The sequence below is a fragment of the Rhinolophus hipposideros genome (genome assembly GCF_964194185.1).
Source record: "Rhinolophus hipposideros genome assembly, chromosome: 20".
Lineage (NCBI taxonomy): Eukaryota > Metazoa > Chordata > Mammalia > Chiroptera > Rhinolophidae > Rhinolophus > Rhinolophus hipposideros.
Genome location: NC_138066.1, coordinates 39,735,190 through 39,754,508, shown reverse-complemented (window position 1 = coordinate 39,754,508; position 19,319 = coordinate 39,735,190). Strand labels below are relative to the sequence as shown.

At 47.1% G+C, this 19,319-nt stretch overlaps 1 protein-coding gene across 1 annotated transcript in view; it reads right to left on the bottom strand.

Annotated features, from left to right (window-relative positions):
- Positions 1-19,012, bottom strand: part of ITGB3 (integrin subunit beta 3) — a 47,756-nt gene extending 28,744 nt beyond the window's left edge. Inside the window, exons 1-2 of the mRNA XM_081028737.1 lie at positions 18,889-19,012; positions 4,454-4,539 (exon numbers count right to left, since the gene is read on the bottom strand). Of these exons, the coding sequence (XP_080884863.1) occupies positions 4,454-4,539; positions 18,889-18,967 (165 nt within the window). The 5' untranslated portion in view covers positions 18,968-19,012. The remainder of the gene's footprint in view (positions 1-4,453; positions 4,540-18,888) is intronic.
- Positions 19,013-19,319: the final 307 nt, after the last annotated feature.

The following is a 19,319-nucleotide window of genomic DNA, read 5'->3' as shown; positions in this document are numbered from 1 at the left end:
CTGCCCATCTCTCCTGAATCTTCTCCCTCAGGAAGCCGTCTCTTTCTTGCTCAGAAAACGCCCTACCTTATCTCTGATTCCAGCTGCCCACAAAGCCCCAGAAAAAAATCCTTCCAAAAAAGGCAACGATTGGAAAGACCAAGATACACTGAGGAGAAGAGCCTTCCCAGGACTGAGACGCTGAGGGAGAGAGGGAAGGGTGAGACCAGGAACTGAATGAGAACGGCAAGGCCATTGTGTGTCTTCAAGCTGCATCAGCGAAGGGAGAGAATGTTTGGAGTTGGGAAGGGCGTTTCCTGACCCTATTTTCTAACGTGATAGTGCTTACGAGAAGTGCTAAGTCTTGCTGACTGTCCTTCTGGTTTGTTGTGAATTTTCTTAGAAATAGAAACACTAAGAAACAAAAACCGTCTCCCTTCCTCCCTCCCTTTGTGGTCACTGACATCAGAGGTCAGAAACATAACAGGCCTGCCCTTCAGCCACGCTCTCCCCGCTCTCCCGGAGAGCCTCCTGTCCCAGAAGTATACCAGGCAGTGACCTCAGCACACTTGGATAACATTCCGTTTCTTAATAACCCAGGCTGAGAAGGTAGAAGGAATGTCTCCAGGTTACTCAGAGAGAAACTGGAAGGAGGGGGGAGGACTATTAAAGTTCTAGTTCCTAGTGAAACCGGATGTTACACAAAAAGGGCAAAAATAACCAAGACCCAGGGGAAGATTGAAACAGAGAGTTGGGAGGCTCCCGCCCACATGCTGTGTGAGGTAAATTCCCTCCCTCTCCTGGGAGAGTGACACATGCTATTACTCCCATTCTCCACGAATCCCATTTTGGAAATCAGGGAAGTACAGCATGAATACATGTACAGTTGTTACCCTACCTATCTCACGGGGTTGGTCAGGAGATAAAATAAGACTGAATGTGAAATGTTTTCAAAATATAAAAATCTCAACATAGGTCAAATTCAAATCCTTTTGCTATGAAATAACCAAATGAAAGCAATTAGAATGTGACTCTTTTCTACTATTACCATTATAACTACTACCATTATTGCATACTGTTTTTGGAGGACAAAGCACAGTAGTATTTCCTGGTACTTAATTTTTTCCCCAGAGAGCTAGCAGATACCCTCAATCCCAATAAATTAACACTGTCCTCTTGATTGACATCCAGTGAGATCAAGAAATCACTTAAATATACAAAGAGAGAAGCATGCAGGAGACAGAAAGGAGAAGAAATGGGAAGCATTTTATTACGGTTATTAGCATTCACATCCCATTGTTTACAGGGAGAAGAGCACTTTTAATATTATACTTTTTGTTACAATAACAAGTTGGAGCAAAACTCTCAAGATGAACATTTATCCTACAGATTTAAAAAAAAAAGGTAGAAAGAAAAAGCAACAGAGACATGAGAGTAAATTATGTTAGTGACTAAAAAATTAAAATAGTGGCCTAAACCTTTCCCCCGCAGATACAAATAAACTAAGAAGTAAGTCCTATTGGAGTCTTCTACTTTGGCTAGACCCAAACCCATTCTTCTTCTTTCATCCTTGGATGTCAGGCCAACTGTGAGCTGGTCTACCTTCCGATGTGCACTCAGGACTACGTTAAAATTCCTCCATCTTAGCTGGAGGTATTTCCCTCTACCTTAGGGTTGCCAAATTTAGCAAATTTTTGGAACATACTTATGCTAAATATGATTTATTGTGTAATTCAAATTTAACTGGGTGTCCTGTACTTTATCCGGCAACTTTAATTCCACCTCCAACACCATGACCCCAATGATCAGCCCTTTCAATTAGCAGTTTTTGCCAAACTTGCTGTCATAACAAGCCATTCTGATGCAATAGGTACAGGGTACATCCCGGGCAGCTTTGTATTTAACAAACACCCCAGTTAATGCTCACCACCAGGCAAGTTTGGAAGGGTCTAGATTCCAACATGGTGCCACTGAGGCCAGAACCACAAGTTGAATCTCTGTGTGCGGCCGGCCTCTTTGGTAGATTCATAGCTCAAAGACAGCAACCGCCCCCAACCCATGTCAGTATCCAACCCTCCCCGCTCAAGAACACACCCTACGCAGATGGGCCCCAAACTCTGCACTCATCCACATTGGCTACGTTTTCCTACTACCCAGCCAAGCGCTTGCTATACACACCCAAAGCGGCCGTCCTCTAGGACCAAGGGAAAGCTGAGCCCAACCAGTTGTTTTTCCAGACACTGCCAATCCTGCCTCCACCAGCCAAGGTAGGGGAGGCAGAAGCAGTGGGCTCTCCAGGGTCGATTAATCAACAAATCACATACAAAATGGCCCACACGGTTCACTTTTAGTTAAGTCAACAGCCAAGACACTTTGCGCAGTTAAACTCAGTTTGTGCAGGGGAAGCCCTCAAGAAAAAAAAGAGCAGCCATGTTCAGGTTACAGCCTGGGATTCCCACCTCCCTTTGCTCCCTGACTGACACATTTTACCTCACAAGGGCTCTTCCACTATCTTTCTCCCCTTCCCCTCTCCTGCCCTCTTCCCCTGCTCTTCCTCTCCTCCCCTGCTCCTCCTTACTCAGAGATAGTTGTAGTCATTCACTAAATCCTTGGCTTCCCCGACTTTCCTGTTTATATTTCATTCTCTCAGAGAATATCTTATTGGACCTTCTTCCTGCTCTCATTAGTTCTCTTTGGTCCTAGACTTACCCGTTTCCTTCCTGACTCCACCCTCCATTCCTGGGCTGGTCCTAGCCTATGCTCTGATCCTGACCCGTACCTTCCCCTGGTCGGCCCCAGGGTCATCCACGTGACACTTCTCTGAAATCTGGTCACATGACCAGTTACCTGGCTCGTCCCTGTGCAGATCAAAAAAGTGACAGACATGCTAAGAATATGTTTTCTTTTCCCCCCAGGCTCTTCTGGGCCACCGTCGTCTCCATTTTCTCTTGCTTTGGATTGAAAAGGAGGGAGGAAGAGGGGGAGAGTCCTGTGAGTGACACTAGGGCTTCTCCCCTGGTTACCCCTCTGCTCCAGCCAGCTTCAGGCCATTCAATCCAACAAGGCGCCCTCCCCGTCCACATCTCCCTCCTTCCAGGATTCAGCTGCACAGTTCCAACTTCCTTGTAAAAGAAGCTTAAAAATAATCGTGGTGACCAAGGGAAGGAGGCTATGGCAAATGAGAAGGGTGGAGGCCACATCACACTTGAGCCTCCAGCTTAGCCCAGAGGGGTGGAGAACCTGAGGGGATGGAGAGGAAGAACTCACCCCTCCCTCACCCCCCCACCTTACCCCCCAGCCCCAGGGAATGTTTCATTTGCTAAATGAAGTCAATGTGGCCCAGATGTTGGGCAGCTGCTTCTGGAAACAGTTCCCGTGCTGAACTGCACTCAGGCCAAAGCAGTGTGTTGGGCTGGCCTCTGCTTCTGGCAGTCCCCTTGTGGAGGTATAAACACAGCCTCCCACCCCCACCCCCACCCCCACACCCATCCTCCGCCCCCACCAGCCTGCCAGGGAGGTTGCCTTTTTAGGAGACTCAGCAGATTGGAAAGAGAAGCAGACAGAGAGAATGAGGGTCTGGGTTAGAGCCTCACAAAACTGCAGAGTGCAGGAACCTGCTATCGTGACAAAGAGGGCACCTCAGGTGGCTGGCTGAGAGGAAGCCAGGAGTTCAGGTAACCACCTGCTGCGGGCCAGGCCAATGACTCAGCCTCAGACTCTGTAATCACTGGAATCTCTCCAGCCACACTCACCACCACCCCATCCCAACCAGGTCCTGCCAGCTCCAAATTCCCATCCCAGCTACAAACATAGCTATTCCCTCAGACACACTCATTCCCTAGGGCCCCAGACACAACAAACCCTTTGACTAGACGCAGCTAACCCTTTCCTGACACCCTCCCAATCCTCACCAAATTAGCTCAGCTCCTTCTCTCATTGACACCTCGGAGACGGAAAGAAGGAGGAAAAGAAGATAAAAAAAAGGTAAAGCTGCTTATCATCGAGAAGACAAGGGAAGAGATCTGACTAAACATCCTCCCACACAAGGGTAAGAGTCCTCTTTTATTTGCCTTTTAAAAATTCTGGGGTGTCTGTAATCCAGCATCCTCTGAGTACCTATAACCCTCTCCTACCTCTCCTTTCGAGACCTGAGGCCCTGCTTCCCTGGGATGTTCCACGCCAACAAGAAGTAAGCAAAGGGTGATAAAGGGTGGCAATGCTTATGGGTGAGGCCAGAAGGACCAACCAAATTGTCCAGAGCCCCAGGCACGCGGTGGATCCTGGATGGCATTCCCAGTAACACCCCCATAATGGCTCACTTCAGCATCCATCAATGGGAAGGCTTTACCCTCAGTTTGCCCAGAAGGGACAAGGGGCTTGTGTATTTTGGAGGGAGAAGCTATCCCCTGGGTCTGGTCCTGCACAAAAGCAACTGAGTCTGCCGAAGAAATGAAGTTAGGTGTCTCCTCCTTACCTCATCTGAGCACCAAGCACACATGGGACTCACAGCCAGACATTGCTGGCAGGAGCTCACGCCTCGTGTGGTACAGATGTTGGGCCCTGCAACAGAGAGACAAAGGCATTGGTCCTGATTTGACTTGATGAAGTAACTGGCCTGCACCATCCTTCCCACCCATCCCAAGTGCCTAGGTTTACAGCTCTCAGATACACACAAACACACCCTAACCTAACCAGACCACAGACATTTACCCAATGCAGTCTGTTTGAGAAGGAAGAAGGAAAATAAGGAAGGTCAGGAAACTCATCACCGCCTTCCACTGATGAGGCCACAGTGATGGCCAGTGAGGGAGCAAGACTGAGCCATGGACCCAACGTGTCAGATCATAACTGATGTAAAGGCTTTAATTAACAATTGGCTTGACACCTATATTGTGCAAATGAAAAATTGAGGTCCAGAGCGGTGGCAATGGGTCCTTAGTCCAATTATTCTGGTGACATCTTCACAGCCACAATACAGAGGATCCAAGGCCCTGATACACATACATGAACATGCAGCCCAAATATTGGGTGGGGGGAGGGGCAGTGAACAGCCATGGCAGTGGCCCACTGGCCTACCAGGGAAAAGCAAATCTTCTGGAATCTTCTCAAGCTTCCCAATGCATACATATATCTTTGGATCCAAGCATAGACTGCACCAGGGAGAAATGCAGAAATGCTAGAAAAAGCTGACTGATAAATGCTGGAAGAACAAAAGATTGACTGATATAAGCTGGAATTTGAGAGTTGGGAGGCCTATATTTGAATTCTGAATGCTACTCTTACTAGCCGTGTCATGACTCAGTTCACCTCTATGAAATGATAATATCTATCTCATAGGATTTGTGCAAGAATTCAGTGAGGTAAGGGAGAAGCACTTGGCGTACTACAAAATGCCACTCAAATGTGAACAGTCTTCTTATGTCAAAGGACAGAGAAAAAGCAGGCGGGAGCGACAACCGGAGGGACCAAAATAGCTCTGAGAAGGTCAGCCTAGAAGCAAGCCTTTGGCATTTGCTTCGACAGAAGCCCCCATCCTCCATGCTTGTTCTAGCTCAGCCTTCCTGGCCTTCACCAGGCAAACCCCGCAGTGCCCCCAGGAAGGCCTTTTTCAATATAAAAGGCAGAATGACGAAGACCCATTACTCCCCATGGCCCAGTTATCCTAAAAGTTCCTTTATCCAATTTTCTGAAGTGGCCCCTTTGTCCCCAGCTAGTAAGACCAGCAAATCCATTTGGGGAGAAATCACCCTGAAGGCAGGGGTGTTTTCTCAGTGTCCCTGAAACTTCTCATTGAGCTGAATGTCTTAGTCCATTTTATTATAGTGTGACTGAACTCCCTCCCTTCCCACTTCTGGACAAAAACATACCCAGAGAATGTACTTGTGCACACACACACACACACACACACACAGAGGTTAGAAAAAATTATCCCAAACTTGGAAATAGGCAAAGGGAATACTGGGGGCCCTTTCAATATAATTCAGGGTATTGACTAGTAGACCCACCATGCTTAGGAATTATCTTCTTTTCTAGTGGTGTGCACCTTTATTTGGCTTCTATCAATTAAAATAGTTTACAAGTCTGTAAGAGTAGAGGTTAGCTTGTAGAAAACCAATAGCAATGGAAATGATTCTTGATGAGACAATATGTATGGTTCTTACCCAACAGCAACACAAATGATTCCTATCTGGTAGAAAAGGTCACCCCCAAAGGTTAGTGCTTATTGCCTTGTAGAATTAACCAATTTTGACTGTGGTCCTCACAGAGTTACCCACTAATAATCTAGTCTTGGGTGAGTCATTTAACTTCTCTCAGCCTCAGTTTCTTCAACTCCAATATTCCTAACATATTATATGATTTAGGTATCTGCCATAACAACACTGCCACCCAATAGATTTCAAGCCTCTTGAAGTCTGCCCGGCCGAGCCCAGCCCAGCCCAGCTCAGCCCCAGTCCTTGCTCAACAGAGATGCTCAATAAATATCTATTAGAGCAAATTGAGAGGTATTGAACTAAATCAGTTTTGTTTTGTTAGGCAACTGAGCTCATTTCTCCAAATTATGCATAGAATTTCAATCTAAAACATAGATATAGGTTGAAACTGCTTCTCAGACAATTTAAATTTTCATCGTTCTCCTAAAAATACTCTATTACATGTGGAATCCTTGAAGCCCCTCCTGGAAGCCCTGGGTTTCCTCAAAGCCTTGAATCTGTCTAACTTCAAAGGCCTTTCCCAACTCTAAAATTCTGCTAGGGGATGTCACCAGAAGCCCACGCGTAACCTCTGGGGCTCAAGCCTCTGACTTAACCACAACCCTAGCATGTGCGTACAAGGACGGTAAGGTGGAAATTATGGTAGTGGTTCCAGGCCTGGCCCTAAAGCACCAAGGCCACCTCTGAGTTGGGGCAGCCCTCAGCCATGCACTGCCGGTAATGGAAGAAAGGAAGTCGCTCGTCCCAGAACTGCCCGATTCAAAATGCCTGAATGTTTAGAATCAACAATGCAACCAGGAGGCCTCTCCGTGAAGGGGCTGCCTGATCATCTCTTAGCTCACAATTGCTGTTTTTCCAGCCAGATGTGATCACAGCTCTGCCAATATCGCCTTATTGGAAGAGTTCTGAAAGGAGCACAGCCTGAACTATTTTAGGCATCTGCCTCCCTTTTGAAGTTTCCATGGAAATCAGCATCCAGAGGGGTAATTTTGGACACAAATACTCTCGATTTTCACTGGGGAAAGGAGACCACGGGAAGAGTCAGAGGAGAGAAGAGGACCGTGGAGGGTGTGGGCAATGCCAAATTATTTTTGAAAACTTCTTCTAGTCTATACATTTGTCCATCCACTCATTCTCAAATTAGCATTTCCCTATGTGTCCTTGACCTGCAGCCACAACTGAAAGCCTTGTCAGAGGTGAGATAAGTAACAGGAGGGCCCTCCCTGTGAACAGGGGGCCCCTGACCCCAGAGGATAAGGAACTCCTGGGATTTGGTCTTTAGGAAGTCACCTCTGGGGAGTGATGGTTATACAGTTCCCCTCACCACCTCTTTTTAATGGACCACAGGTTGATTTCATGAGAACCAGTGACCCCGCCCATTACACTCCCCATCAAGACCTGCCACCAAAGGCAGGTTCCTTGGAAAGCAGTGGCTGAAAGTGACTGACTCATAGGAAGTCTGTGCGCCTGGGCCATGCTGACTCAATGAGCAGCTGCTCTGAGGCCACTGCTCCCTCCTGAACATGGAGAAGGTGTCTGGGCCTGTGTTTGCAGTCGCTCGTAAGGCCAATGTTCCTGTTTGGCTTCAGGGGCCCAGGTTCAGCCCTACTAGAGAAGTGAGGGGTCTTCATCAGAACTTTGTCATTGAAAAAAAAAATGAACTCCTACCACCCCTTCCCTCTGACAGTTTAGCCAGAGCAGGAAAACATAGTGGACTGGCCCTGGTCCTCTTGGGTAACTAGGATTCCACGAACCAATCCCTGTCAAACTCTGAGCACACCGAGCACTCAATGCATGTTGCTGCTGCTATAGTTACTACCGCTTTTGTTGTTGCTTTTTTATCCTGAGTCCCAGGCTGTCGATGGCAGGTGCACGGTTTTCCTTTCTTTTTTCCCTGAAGACACCGTTCCACAGGGCACTGTACACACAGCTGAGTACGTCCTAGACATGGGGGTGATGGGGGCATGGAGCCAGAAAGCATAGGGGAAAATGATCCATTGTTAGATCTGGCTTCTAAATGGAGTTAGGAATATTAGTTGTTCAAAAATTCAATCTAGGAGGGATGGCCAAGAAGAGAAGGCCAGTGAGGAAAGATAGATGAGATCAGCCAAGGAGTTTGCCTAGAAAGTAGAAGTAGAAAGCCGTGGTTTGGCACCTCGGCCCGCTTCACAGAACCAGAAAAAAAAACAAAAAAAAACACAAAGGGTGGGAAAAATGAAGAAAAAAGGAAAACAAGGAAGGAAGTTGCAACCAGTGGAAGTCACAATGCGTCAATGAAAGGTAGTTTGAGGACAGGCTGTCCAAGGAGACAGGATGTCAAAATGCAGAAACGAGCCACCCTAGCGAGGCCAGGGGACTTCAGGAGAGGGCTAACTCACAGGGAGGGGTGTCTGATGGGAAGGGAAGGCGATCTACACCGCAAACACCACGGACGTCTCTCTCATTATCTGCCAGAGAGTTCTGGCCTGGCTTCCCAGCTGTGCCACTGACCTTTGACTGGTCACTAATTAGGTTCATGGGGACACGGGTGACTCAGGCAGTGCCTGATTTTCCATCACAGTCACCTGGTTAGGCGAGTCATCCAAAATCAAAACATCTCATGCTCATTGCCCTATGGGTGCATAAGTAGTTTCTCTCGGACAGGTCGTTAAGGAAGACTATTTTATTTTGGTTCCTTCATTAAATGTAGCGGCAGCCTGGTAACACAAGGAAAGGGCAGGAGACAGGAAGGTGGACTTCAAGGTAACACAGACCTCTGTGCTCTGAGCAGAAGCTCCAGAAAGCATCACCCAAAGCAGTAGGAAATCCAAACTACCATGTCAGATACATCCTGATTTTAGCGATTTTAGTGTTTGTTTGTTTTTTATAGTGCATCAGAGCCAATTAAATATGGGATTTAACATCGGAAGGCTTTTCTGTATAATTTGCTGCCACCAATAATAAAATGTGTTATGGGTGGAATTGTGTCCCCCAAAAAGATATGGTAAAGTTCTAACCCCCAGTACCTGTGATTGTGACCTTATTTGGAAATAGGGTCCTTGCAGATGCAATCAAAATGAGCTCATTAGGGTGGGCACTAATCCAATATGACTGATGTCCTTATAAGAAGAAAACGCTACAGTGGAAACAGACACACACAGGGAGAAGACCATGTGATGACCGAAGCAGAAATTGTAGTGATGTAACTGGAAGGTAAAGAACGCAAAGGAAAAAAAAAAAAAAAAAAAAAAAAAGAACGCAAAGGACTGCCAGCCACCTCCAGAACTCCAGAAGACAGAAAGATGCAAGGAAGTATTCTCTCCAGAGTCTCTAAGGGAGCATGGCCCTGCAGACACCTTGATTTTAGATTTCTAGCCTCCAGAAAGAATAAATTTCTGTTGTTTTAAGCCACCCCGAGATGGCAGCCTTAAGAACCTAATACATAAAGGATTTGCATTTCCGTAGCATATATGACATGATTTTGAGAAACACTGTCCTGAAATACTCTGCACGATTGAGAACAGCCAGCCTGGAATGAAAACTTTGCCATGGTTAATCCACCTATGGACAACAGAAGAGTCCTTACTTTAGTTTCACAATTTGCTACTAATATATATCAATGATGTCAGCATTCATTCATTCGTTCATTCATTCAACAGATTTTCATCAAGCACCTAACTGTGCCCAGCACTCTCCTAGGCACTGATGATCCATTGATGCACTAAACAAACCCCCTACTCTTGCGGAGAATTTTAGTGAGGATGATGAAAACAGAAGTATACACGACAAAAAAGTACAATTTCAAACAATGGCAAATGCTTTAGAAACTAAAGGATTAGTGTCAATGAGGGGAGGGAGTCTCCTTTAGAAAAGGTGGTCAGGAAAGGCCTCTCTGAGTTGACATCTCAAAATGATATGTAGAAGGGGGTTATGGGAAGATCTAAGGGATGAGCATTCCAGAAAGAAAAAAAAAAGAAGAAAAAAAAAACATGACAAGAGCTAGATGGAGCTCAGCCTCTTAAAGAAATAGCAGGAAGAGGGAAGGAGAAGAGAGACAGAGGTAGCTGAGAAACAGTCAGAGACTGTAACACTAAGCAACTAAGTAGCCATGACAGGGAGTGTAGCTTTCATTCTCCATGTGGTGGGAAGCCTCTGGAGGAATTTGAGAGCAGAAAAAGAGCGTCCTGGCCACGGAGAAGAGGGCAGATAGTAGAGGAGCAGGACCAGAAAGAGACCAACTGAAAGCTATTACAATCATCCAGGCAACAGATGGCAGGGGTTTGGATTTGGATGGTAGTGGAGTCGCCAGTGGGGTCAGACCCCAGATATATTCCAAGAACTTGCTGATGGACGGCATGTGGAGCATGCCTGAAAGATTGGAAGGATTTTGCCCTGAGCAAGTAAATCCCCTTGGACAAAGTTCAAATGTTTTGACCACTGCTTGTACCGTTTCACGGACCCTTCAGCCACTAGACCCTACCCGTGTTAAGTGAAGCCAGTTCGTGTCTGGTTATCCCCTCCAACTGGATTAATTAGGTAGCCCATGTACCGAATACTAAATAAGCCCATAGAGTCCTGTCTTCTGTATGGTTGTGATCTAAAATTAACACCCAGCCGCTGGGAAACACTGTAAGGGCAGAGGTAGTAAAACAATGACCACTATTATTATGTAACAGTGGGTGAAAGTATGCAGACCCACAGGCAGGACCGGTCTAAAGCCACGCACTGGCTGTGTGACTTCAGGTACACCCCTTCAATTTTCTAGTGGTCTAAGATCAAGTGACTCTTTGATTCTCTGTCATGTCCCTATTCAAGAACTTATCATCGTTCCCTAGTATTTAACAGGTCTCATCCAGCCACATTAGCTAAGCACTGCAGACCCCAAGCAGCGGCTTCCTTTCCCCCATGTTCCCAAATAGGGTCTGAACACTTACCTCATGAGTTGTTAGGATTAAATAACATGTGAAAGAACCATCTAGAGGAGATGCTCTATAGGGGTTGGTTTCTTTCCTCCTTCCCTTCATACGAATCACTTCGTGCACTAGAAAAGCCCATCCCCCCCTCCAGCTCAGGGTCAGAGAAGAGGAAGAGCTGTTTGTCTCTAACAGGATATAGTGAAGAAATCACTAGTCAGGAGACAGGAGCCCCTAGGGCTAGACTCCACCAATGCCACTAAATTAGTTGTGTGAACTTGGGCAAGTCACTTCCCCTCTCAGGGCCTCTCTTTATGCTTCTCTGTAAAACAAATGGTGTTGGACTTGAGGGTGCTGCCAGCCCACAAAGTACATATTCCAACTAGAAAGCATCAAAAGGGTGACTAACACTCTAGGAGGTCCAGCATCTCAGGGTCCAAAACGCCCCAAACAGTGCACAAGTGTTTATTTCTTCCTAATGGCCTCACTGAAATTTGATTCACATGCGGCATCTCAAGTTCTGGAAAATTTTATCAGCACATGTCCCACCTCCCATCTGATTCATTCAGTAGAGACGAGCCTGGACCAAGCTCTGTTTGAGGCCCAGCCCAGTGGCCCTATTAGTGACCTCCTTGGCAACTAGCTGACCATTCCAGTTCTGCTACTTTTCCTCCTCCAGTTCGTGTCTTGTGGGCACAGACAGCATGTCACCAGTCCTCACTGGAAGGCAAATTGTTCCTACCATTTTGGAGGACAATTTGGCAAAACCTATTAAAATTTAAAATATTCATGTCCTTTGACCCAGCAGCTTCAGTTCAAGAAATTCAGCCTGTAGAAAGACGTGAGCAAAGGGGCATGATAATGAACAAAGGCATCCGCTGAAGCTTGATTTGTAGTAGCAGCTAACTGGGAATGATCCCAATGTCTGCCAATAGGGAAGTGGTTAAGAAAATTCAGGTATGTCTACATGATTGTATGCCTTCTGGCCAAAATTCTAGCTCTTGGGATTAATAATGGAAAGCCATATACTGACATAAAATGATGCCTATTATTAGCATAAGTGACAATAATCCTATTGTGGATGATCCTGCTTGAGAAATATCAACAATGATAAATAATTATACATGGGGGGCCGGCCCGGTGGCTCAGGCGGCTGGAGCTCCGTGCTCCTCACTCCGAAGGCTGCCGGTTCGATTCCCACATGGGCCAGTGGGCTCTCAACCACAAGGCTGCCGGTTCAACTACCCGAGTCCCCCAAGGGATGGTGGGCTCTTTCCCCTGCAACTAAGATTGAACACGGCACCGTGAGCTGAGCTGCCTCCCGGATGGCTCAGTTGGTCGGAGCACAGGCTCTCAACCACAAGGTTGCCAGTTAGATTCCTCGAGTCCTGCATGGGATGGTGGGCAGCGCCCCCTGCAACTAAAGATTGAACATGGCACCTTGAGCTGAGATGCCAGTGAGCTCCCGGATGGCTCAGTTGGTTGGAGTGTGGGCTCTCAACCACAAGGTTGCCGGTTCGACTCCCGCAAGAATGGTGGGCGGCGCCCCCTGCAACTAGCAATGGCAACTGGACCTGGAGCTGAGCTGTGCCCTCCACAACTAAGACTGAAAGGACAACAACTTGACTTAGAAGAAAAAATCCTGGAAGTACACACTGTTCCCCAATAAAGTCCTGCTCCCCTTCCCCAAAAAAATCTTTAAAAAAAAAGAAGGCTAAATTTAAAAAAATGATAATAATAATTATACATGGTGACATAGACGTAGGAAAAAAAACCTCAGGAATAACTGTTAACAGAGGTTATTTTTAAGGACAAGACTACAAAGGACTTGTACTTTCTACATGATTCTATGTCTGCACCGCTTGACTTTTTTTTTTTTTAACAAGCTGAATTACTCTCATAAGCTAAAAGAAAATGAATTAAAGCTAATTGTAAATGTCCTCTGTTCTCCCTCCTGCTCTACATTTCATTCATTCACATGTAGGCTCCCCAGAGCATGCCAGGCTTTCTACAAAATGTAACACCTTTAGCATCAAAACCCCGTAGCCTCCTGGAATCCCTCATCTCAAGAATGCATTTTGTCCGGCCCATTTCCACAGCCTACAGGAACCACCTAGGAGGGAGCATGGTTTGTTCGCAACTCGAAGTCCCAGAATAAACATGTCACACTCCACGTCTGGGGAGCTGGTCAAGCCTAGCTCTCAAAGGTGGCTCCAGGGAAGGCTTCATCTGGAGTTTATCATGTATGGTGGCTGAAGCAGGAGTTTGGAACCATTGGTGGATCTCATAGACTCAGGATTTCTCCACTGTGTTTTCCCAAAAATAAGACCTAGCCGGACAATCAGCTCTAACGCATCTTTTGGAGCAAAATTTAATATAAGACCCGGTCTTATTTTACTATAAGATCAGGTATAATATAATACCGGGTCTTATATTAATTTTTGCTCCAAAAGACACGTTAGAGCTGATTGTCCGGCTAGGTCCTATTTTCAGGGAAACAGGGTATAATCCCACCAGCAAAGAGATTTAGGGTTGTCTACATGGACTTTTAAAGTGGCTACTGAACGTGCCTTTTGCTAAACTTCTGGAGCTCTCTTCGAGGGTGAAGTTTTTCAAGCATGTTTTTAACTGCAGACCTCCCTTATCCACCCCCCCCACCCCCAAATCCTCACATGAAATGACACATTGTTAATCAGTTAAAGGGAAACCTTCTCCCGTTGACAGTGGGGAGGTGCGAGAACAAATGGAAGTCTCTCCCTTTATCTCCTTCACCTACTTTGCAGCCCCTGAAACACCAAGAGACTAAGGCCCAGAGGTAAGATGAGTTGTTTCAAGTCACACAGCACATTGATGAAAAAGCCTGCAGAGCCACAACTCAAATATAGGTTTCTCAATTCCAGACCCACAGTTCTTTTTATACTGAGTTTGTGTGTGTGTTTTTTCCGTACATGAAAGGAAGTGGCTTTTGTAAATTTAAAAAATTTAACACAAGTTTAGGGAAAGCAATACACACACAGGAGAATTATTATATGTGCAAGAGAAAAAGCTATGAATAGCACATACCATCTGATCAATAGTGGACATTATGGGGATGTAAAATTAGAAGGAACCAGCCCTCCAGTGTTTGACTTGCTTATAATGAGCATATATCACCTCATTCTCTCCTTAAATGGTTGAATGTCTTCACTAGCTGAATTAAGAAACCACTTGGGGGGTGGGGGTGAGGGAGGGAGTAGTCTTTTGGTAGGAACATGACAGAAAAACAGAAAGGAAAACTTATAGTAGGATGTTTTCTCAGAGGTGACACCAAAAAATGTAAAAGGTAGAAAAGCCCCAGTTTACTTAACAGCTTCTGGTTCCGAGGGTTGTGACATACCACATTTGGCCACAAGATATCCATTGTTTTTAGGACCAAGAATAATAAAAGTTCTGGTTTCTGCAAAACCCTCTCCAATATACTGAAGATAGTACTACTTAGCATTTAGGAAAACTAATGGCTTCATCTACATGGCCGAAATGCAGCTATCCAATTAGAAATTTAAGAAGTTGGAAATTGTATCTGGGTTTAACGAATATAGCCCCCTGCTTTCAGGGAAGCTGTCTCAATACCTGACAAAGATGAAGTAGCCTCAGATAACCTCTTAGCATTCTGATACGTGCAACAACACGAGGAATCGCAAATGCATTATACTAAGTGAAAGGAGCCAGGCTTGAAAGGCTACATATTGTACCATTTCATTTCTGTGATATTCTGTAAATGGTAGAACTAAAGGGCCAGAACACGGATCAGTGGTTGCCAGAAACTAAAGATGGGGAAAGGGAACTGATGACAAAGGAGCTCAAGGAAACTGTTTAGGATGATGGAAATATTCTGTACCTTGATTATGGGGATGATTACCTGAAGGTATGCATTTGTCAAAATTCATAGAACTGTACACCCAAAAACAATGGATCTTACTGTATGTAAATTATACCTCAAAAAAATTAACTTTTAAAAAACAGTGATGCTGGAGATACTGTGTGCATGGAGAGAAAGGCAGATTTTATAAATGTTTTGCTGGAGAGTTTCATTCAAATAAATATCAGCAGTTTACACAGAAAGAATAGGCAGTGTCATTTCCCTGCTCCCACCTGTATTTCCATTCGTGACCTGAGCTGCATCTGGCACAATGACCTTCCTGCTCCGGAAGCGTCAGGGTTCGGGAAAAGGGAGAAGAGGCGATGGGTAAAGTAGCAGGCCAGCTCTGTGGGCAGCAGAGGGGGTTGGATCCAGCCAAGTGGTTTATCCCTGAAGCTGCTCAGTCATTCCCCCAGTTAATTATCTGTCTGCTGATTCATGAGTTGTGGTTTCTGTGGGCATGCTTCCTCACTATTCCTGCCAACAAGGGCAGAAGGATTCTTAGGGCTGGGAGGGGATGATAACCAGAGATCCTGAGTGGGGTGGGGAGTTGCAGAGGAGGAATTTCTATTAGGAAATTCCAGAGTCATATCCAGACAACCCCTCCTTGCTGTTGCCTCTTTGCCCCATCTTATGCTGTCCCCAGGACACCTCTGCCACTTACATGCACAATTTTGAGGCTGGAGCGGGTGGGAGGGGGGTGGAGTAAAGGAGAATGCTGCCTTATCGAGGAAGGGGAAAAAGGCAGACACGTCACAGAGGGTCCCCTGAGTTTCCAGCACCCTCAGATCAGAGGTCTAAATGGTGCAATAGTGCAGAGATCCAACTACCCAAAGAATTCATGGCCTCAGCTGTATTCCAATAGCCTGCAGAATGCCCAGAGGGAGCATTTAAGAATCTTCTCTAAATGAATGCTGATATTCAAATATTGAGTTTCTTAAAGTGAGGCACATCACCTCTAGATGCCTTCTCAGAGCATTCTACAGATATTTATTTTGCTGCCTATGTGCCAGGTGCTAGGCACAGGCTGTTCATCAAATAGACATGTCCTTCTCCTCGTGGAACCTGAAATCTTGTAGATGTCTTTTATTTTCCTCTTTTCCCAGAGACAAGATTTAAGGTTTTCTCATGGATAAAGCAAATGTATTAGCCACTCTTTCTTGGCCTCTTCTGCGGGTTCTTGCTGGGCCAGAGTAGCTGAGATATGCCAAGCCACCAATAGGGAATGGGCTGAAAAACCCCATGGGTGTGGGAAAGGGACGCACTGGGCTCATTCTGGGAGCCTGGAGTGCACTCACACATGAAGCAATTAACAGCTCGCCTCCAATACATGGTACATACCACGGACAGGAACAATAATGACAACAGCAGTTGCCATTTATTAATACTTATTTTGTACCTTTATCTCATGTCACTGACATAATCATAGAAGTATGACTTTCTCTGCTTTACAGATGAGGACATTAAAGACCCGAGAGATTAAGTAACTTGCCCAAGGTCACACAGCCAATAACAGGCAAAATCAAGAATTAAACCCACGTCTGACCGGCTTTAAACCATAGCTCTCCCTTTCCCCAGGATATAAACTCAGGAGGAGAAATCAGCACCTCATCTCAGAACTAATCAACTTAGATGGTGATAGCAAACAAAACTTGTCATCCATTAGATCTCAGGTTAGAATAAAGACCTACATATGGGGAAGCCCCATATTTCTTGGGTGCAGCTAAAAAGATCACCTTTGTACATAAATTGCATAACGCAATTCTACCCTCAGACAACCTCTTCTCCCCATACCAGACTCTCCTATTCCCGGGCAGTGTCTCTGTGCCACCCCCACCCAGGCCTTTCTGTGCCCCTTCAACACTGTGTGTCCCAACACAACTCTCCTACTCTCATCCCACCACCTGCTTCTCCAGGGACCTGATGACACCTGCCAGCCAGCCACCAACACTGGCATGGGCGATTCAAATCTAATCAGATCTGCTTTTACTGGGGGCTCATGACGCTGGAGGTCTGATTCTAGAGCTCATGCTCTTAAACACTCCACTACCCTGCCTCTCAGAGAGAGACTTTAGGACTAGCTCAGCACAACCCACCACCACTGCTGAAATTGCCCTGATCACAACAAATCTGTAAACCGATCGCCTAGATTATATTTAATGCAAACGTAGGCACGTCAATGCAGTGGAGTTCCATGTGGATTATTACAACCATGTAAATCGGGTCAACGAAAGGTATACTAAGGTTGAGGGCAGGAAAGACAGACACCAAAACAACATATCTACTCTTCATCTTCACTAATATTGAGCTACGAACCAGGCTAGGCTCTACCTTATGTTATCTTACTTCTAAAACTGTAAGAAAATATAAGGATTAGACTCCGAAATCATCCAGAAATTCAGAAAGCTGTGGCTGTGAAAAGAAAAGAAAGCAAAAAAATTGTTTTAAGTTCCTAGAAGCTAGCATCTCCGTGGCAGACATCTGAGTTGCCCTTCTGTATTTCTCCATTGCCCCCACCGATAGCAGGCAGCCTCTGAGCCAGGGCTCTAACACCTCCCAGGGCGGAATGATGGACACTCATACTTCTGTGCCATGGTCATCAGGCTGCTCACTGCGGGCGAAAGACATCAGTTGACCTGTTTGAGCTTCCATCACTTGGGAAGCTTCAGCAACAACAACTTAAATAGCCCCTTATCTATTATCTATAAGTCTTCCATCAAGATATTGCTCATAGAATGTGGTGATGTTTTCAGGGCTGTATACATATCTCCAAATTCATCAAGTTGTATACATTAAATGTGTATAGCTTTTTGTATGTCAATTATACCTCAATAAAGTGATTTTTTTAAAAAGATATTGTTACGCTGTCCTGTATAATCTCTTACGCCTGCGCACACACTCATATACAAGTCTTGAAGGCATTTATCAAACTATTTCTGGACTTATCAGTACATCTTACTTAAAAAAAAATACTTTCTTCAGGATATAAATTGTCTTACAACGAGTAGCTCTTCTTTCATTGAAAGTACATCCTCTGCGGGAGAAAACCCCAGCGGACCAGGCGTCCCCGTCTGGTGACCGGGAAGGTCACCAGAGCTCGGGAAGAACCACGGGCAGCAGCCCGAGGTTGTGCTGGGCTCTGCCCGCTTTTGAGCACCAGTGAGGCCGAATGCCAACCGCCTTGGCCACTGATCGTGAGTGCAGCAGCAGGAGAGACAAAGCCAGGGAATCTAGCCAGCTTCAGGGACCCCTGGCGTGGCTCCTCGCATCCACTGGAGATATTTCGGATGCAGGTCTGTCCCGGAAGCAGAGGCACCGCTACCACCCGGGAACACTGTGGGAGGCAGGGCCGTCATGCTCCTCCGAATCGCCCCCGCAGGGAGTCACCAAAGTTTGAAAATAATAACAAACGGGAGAAAATGTCACACAAGGAAAAAGAGGAATGTGGATTAATTGGCAAACCCGCACGCACGCACTCTCATCCGAGAAGCCACAAGCCCATCCCTCAGTCCACGCGCGGGAACAGCCCCGGGGAACCCCCGCTCGCCCTGGCCGCCAGGGCCAGGCTCTCATCGCACTGTCCTGAGCACCTGTGACGAGCGCAGCCCGGGGCTGAACGCGGGGCTCACAGATGCGCCCCCCGCACTACGCAGGTCGAGGCCGGCGAATGGCTTCGGCGTCCGGGAGGACCCACCCGTAGGGGGCCCCTCGCCCTGCCACCCAGGGGCCGAGAAGGCCCCCAGCTGCGGGCTCCGACAGCCCCATCCTGGCCCCGCGCGCTCAGAGCGCAGCCACGCGGGACCCGCTTGCCAGGTTTCCCCGCTCCGAGTCTGCACACTTGGCTGTGGCGAGATGCGCGGCGCGGGTCCCCCGAGAGCCGCGTGGGGTCGCCGGGAGCCTCACTCACCTCCCACGCCGACGCCGACGCCGACGCCGGCCAGCGCCCCCAGCAGCAGCACCGCGGCCCAGAGCGGCCGCGCTCGCATCTCGTCCGCCCGCCGCGGCGCTCCGCCTCGGCCGCGCCCGCCCGCTCCACAGCCGGCAGCTGCGCCCGCCGCCGCTTTTCCCGCAGCGGGAGGGGAGGGGACGCCGTGGGTGGGACGCAACGGGGCGGGCCACGGACTTGCGCTTCCTCCCCTCGGGCCCTTTTCTGGACCCTGAGCTGGAGAGGGGGCGGTGGGAAACCGCGCTGCCTCGCTCACGCCCACGATCAGCGAGCGAGGCCGTGGGCGCGTCCTCCGCAGACAGCCTGGTTCTAGGGTCCGCGCCCGAGCACTTGGTGTGCTTAGAAAAGCCAGGAGCCGGTGGTCCTCTCCGGACTTACTCCCACCTCCCCGG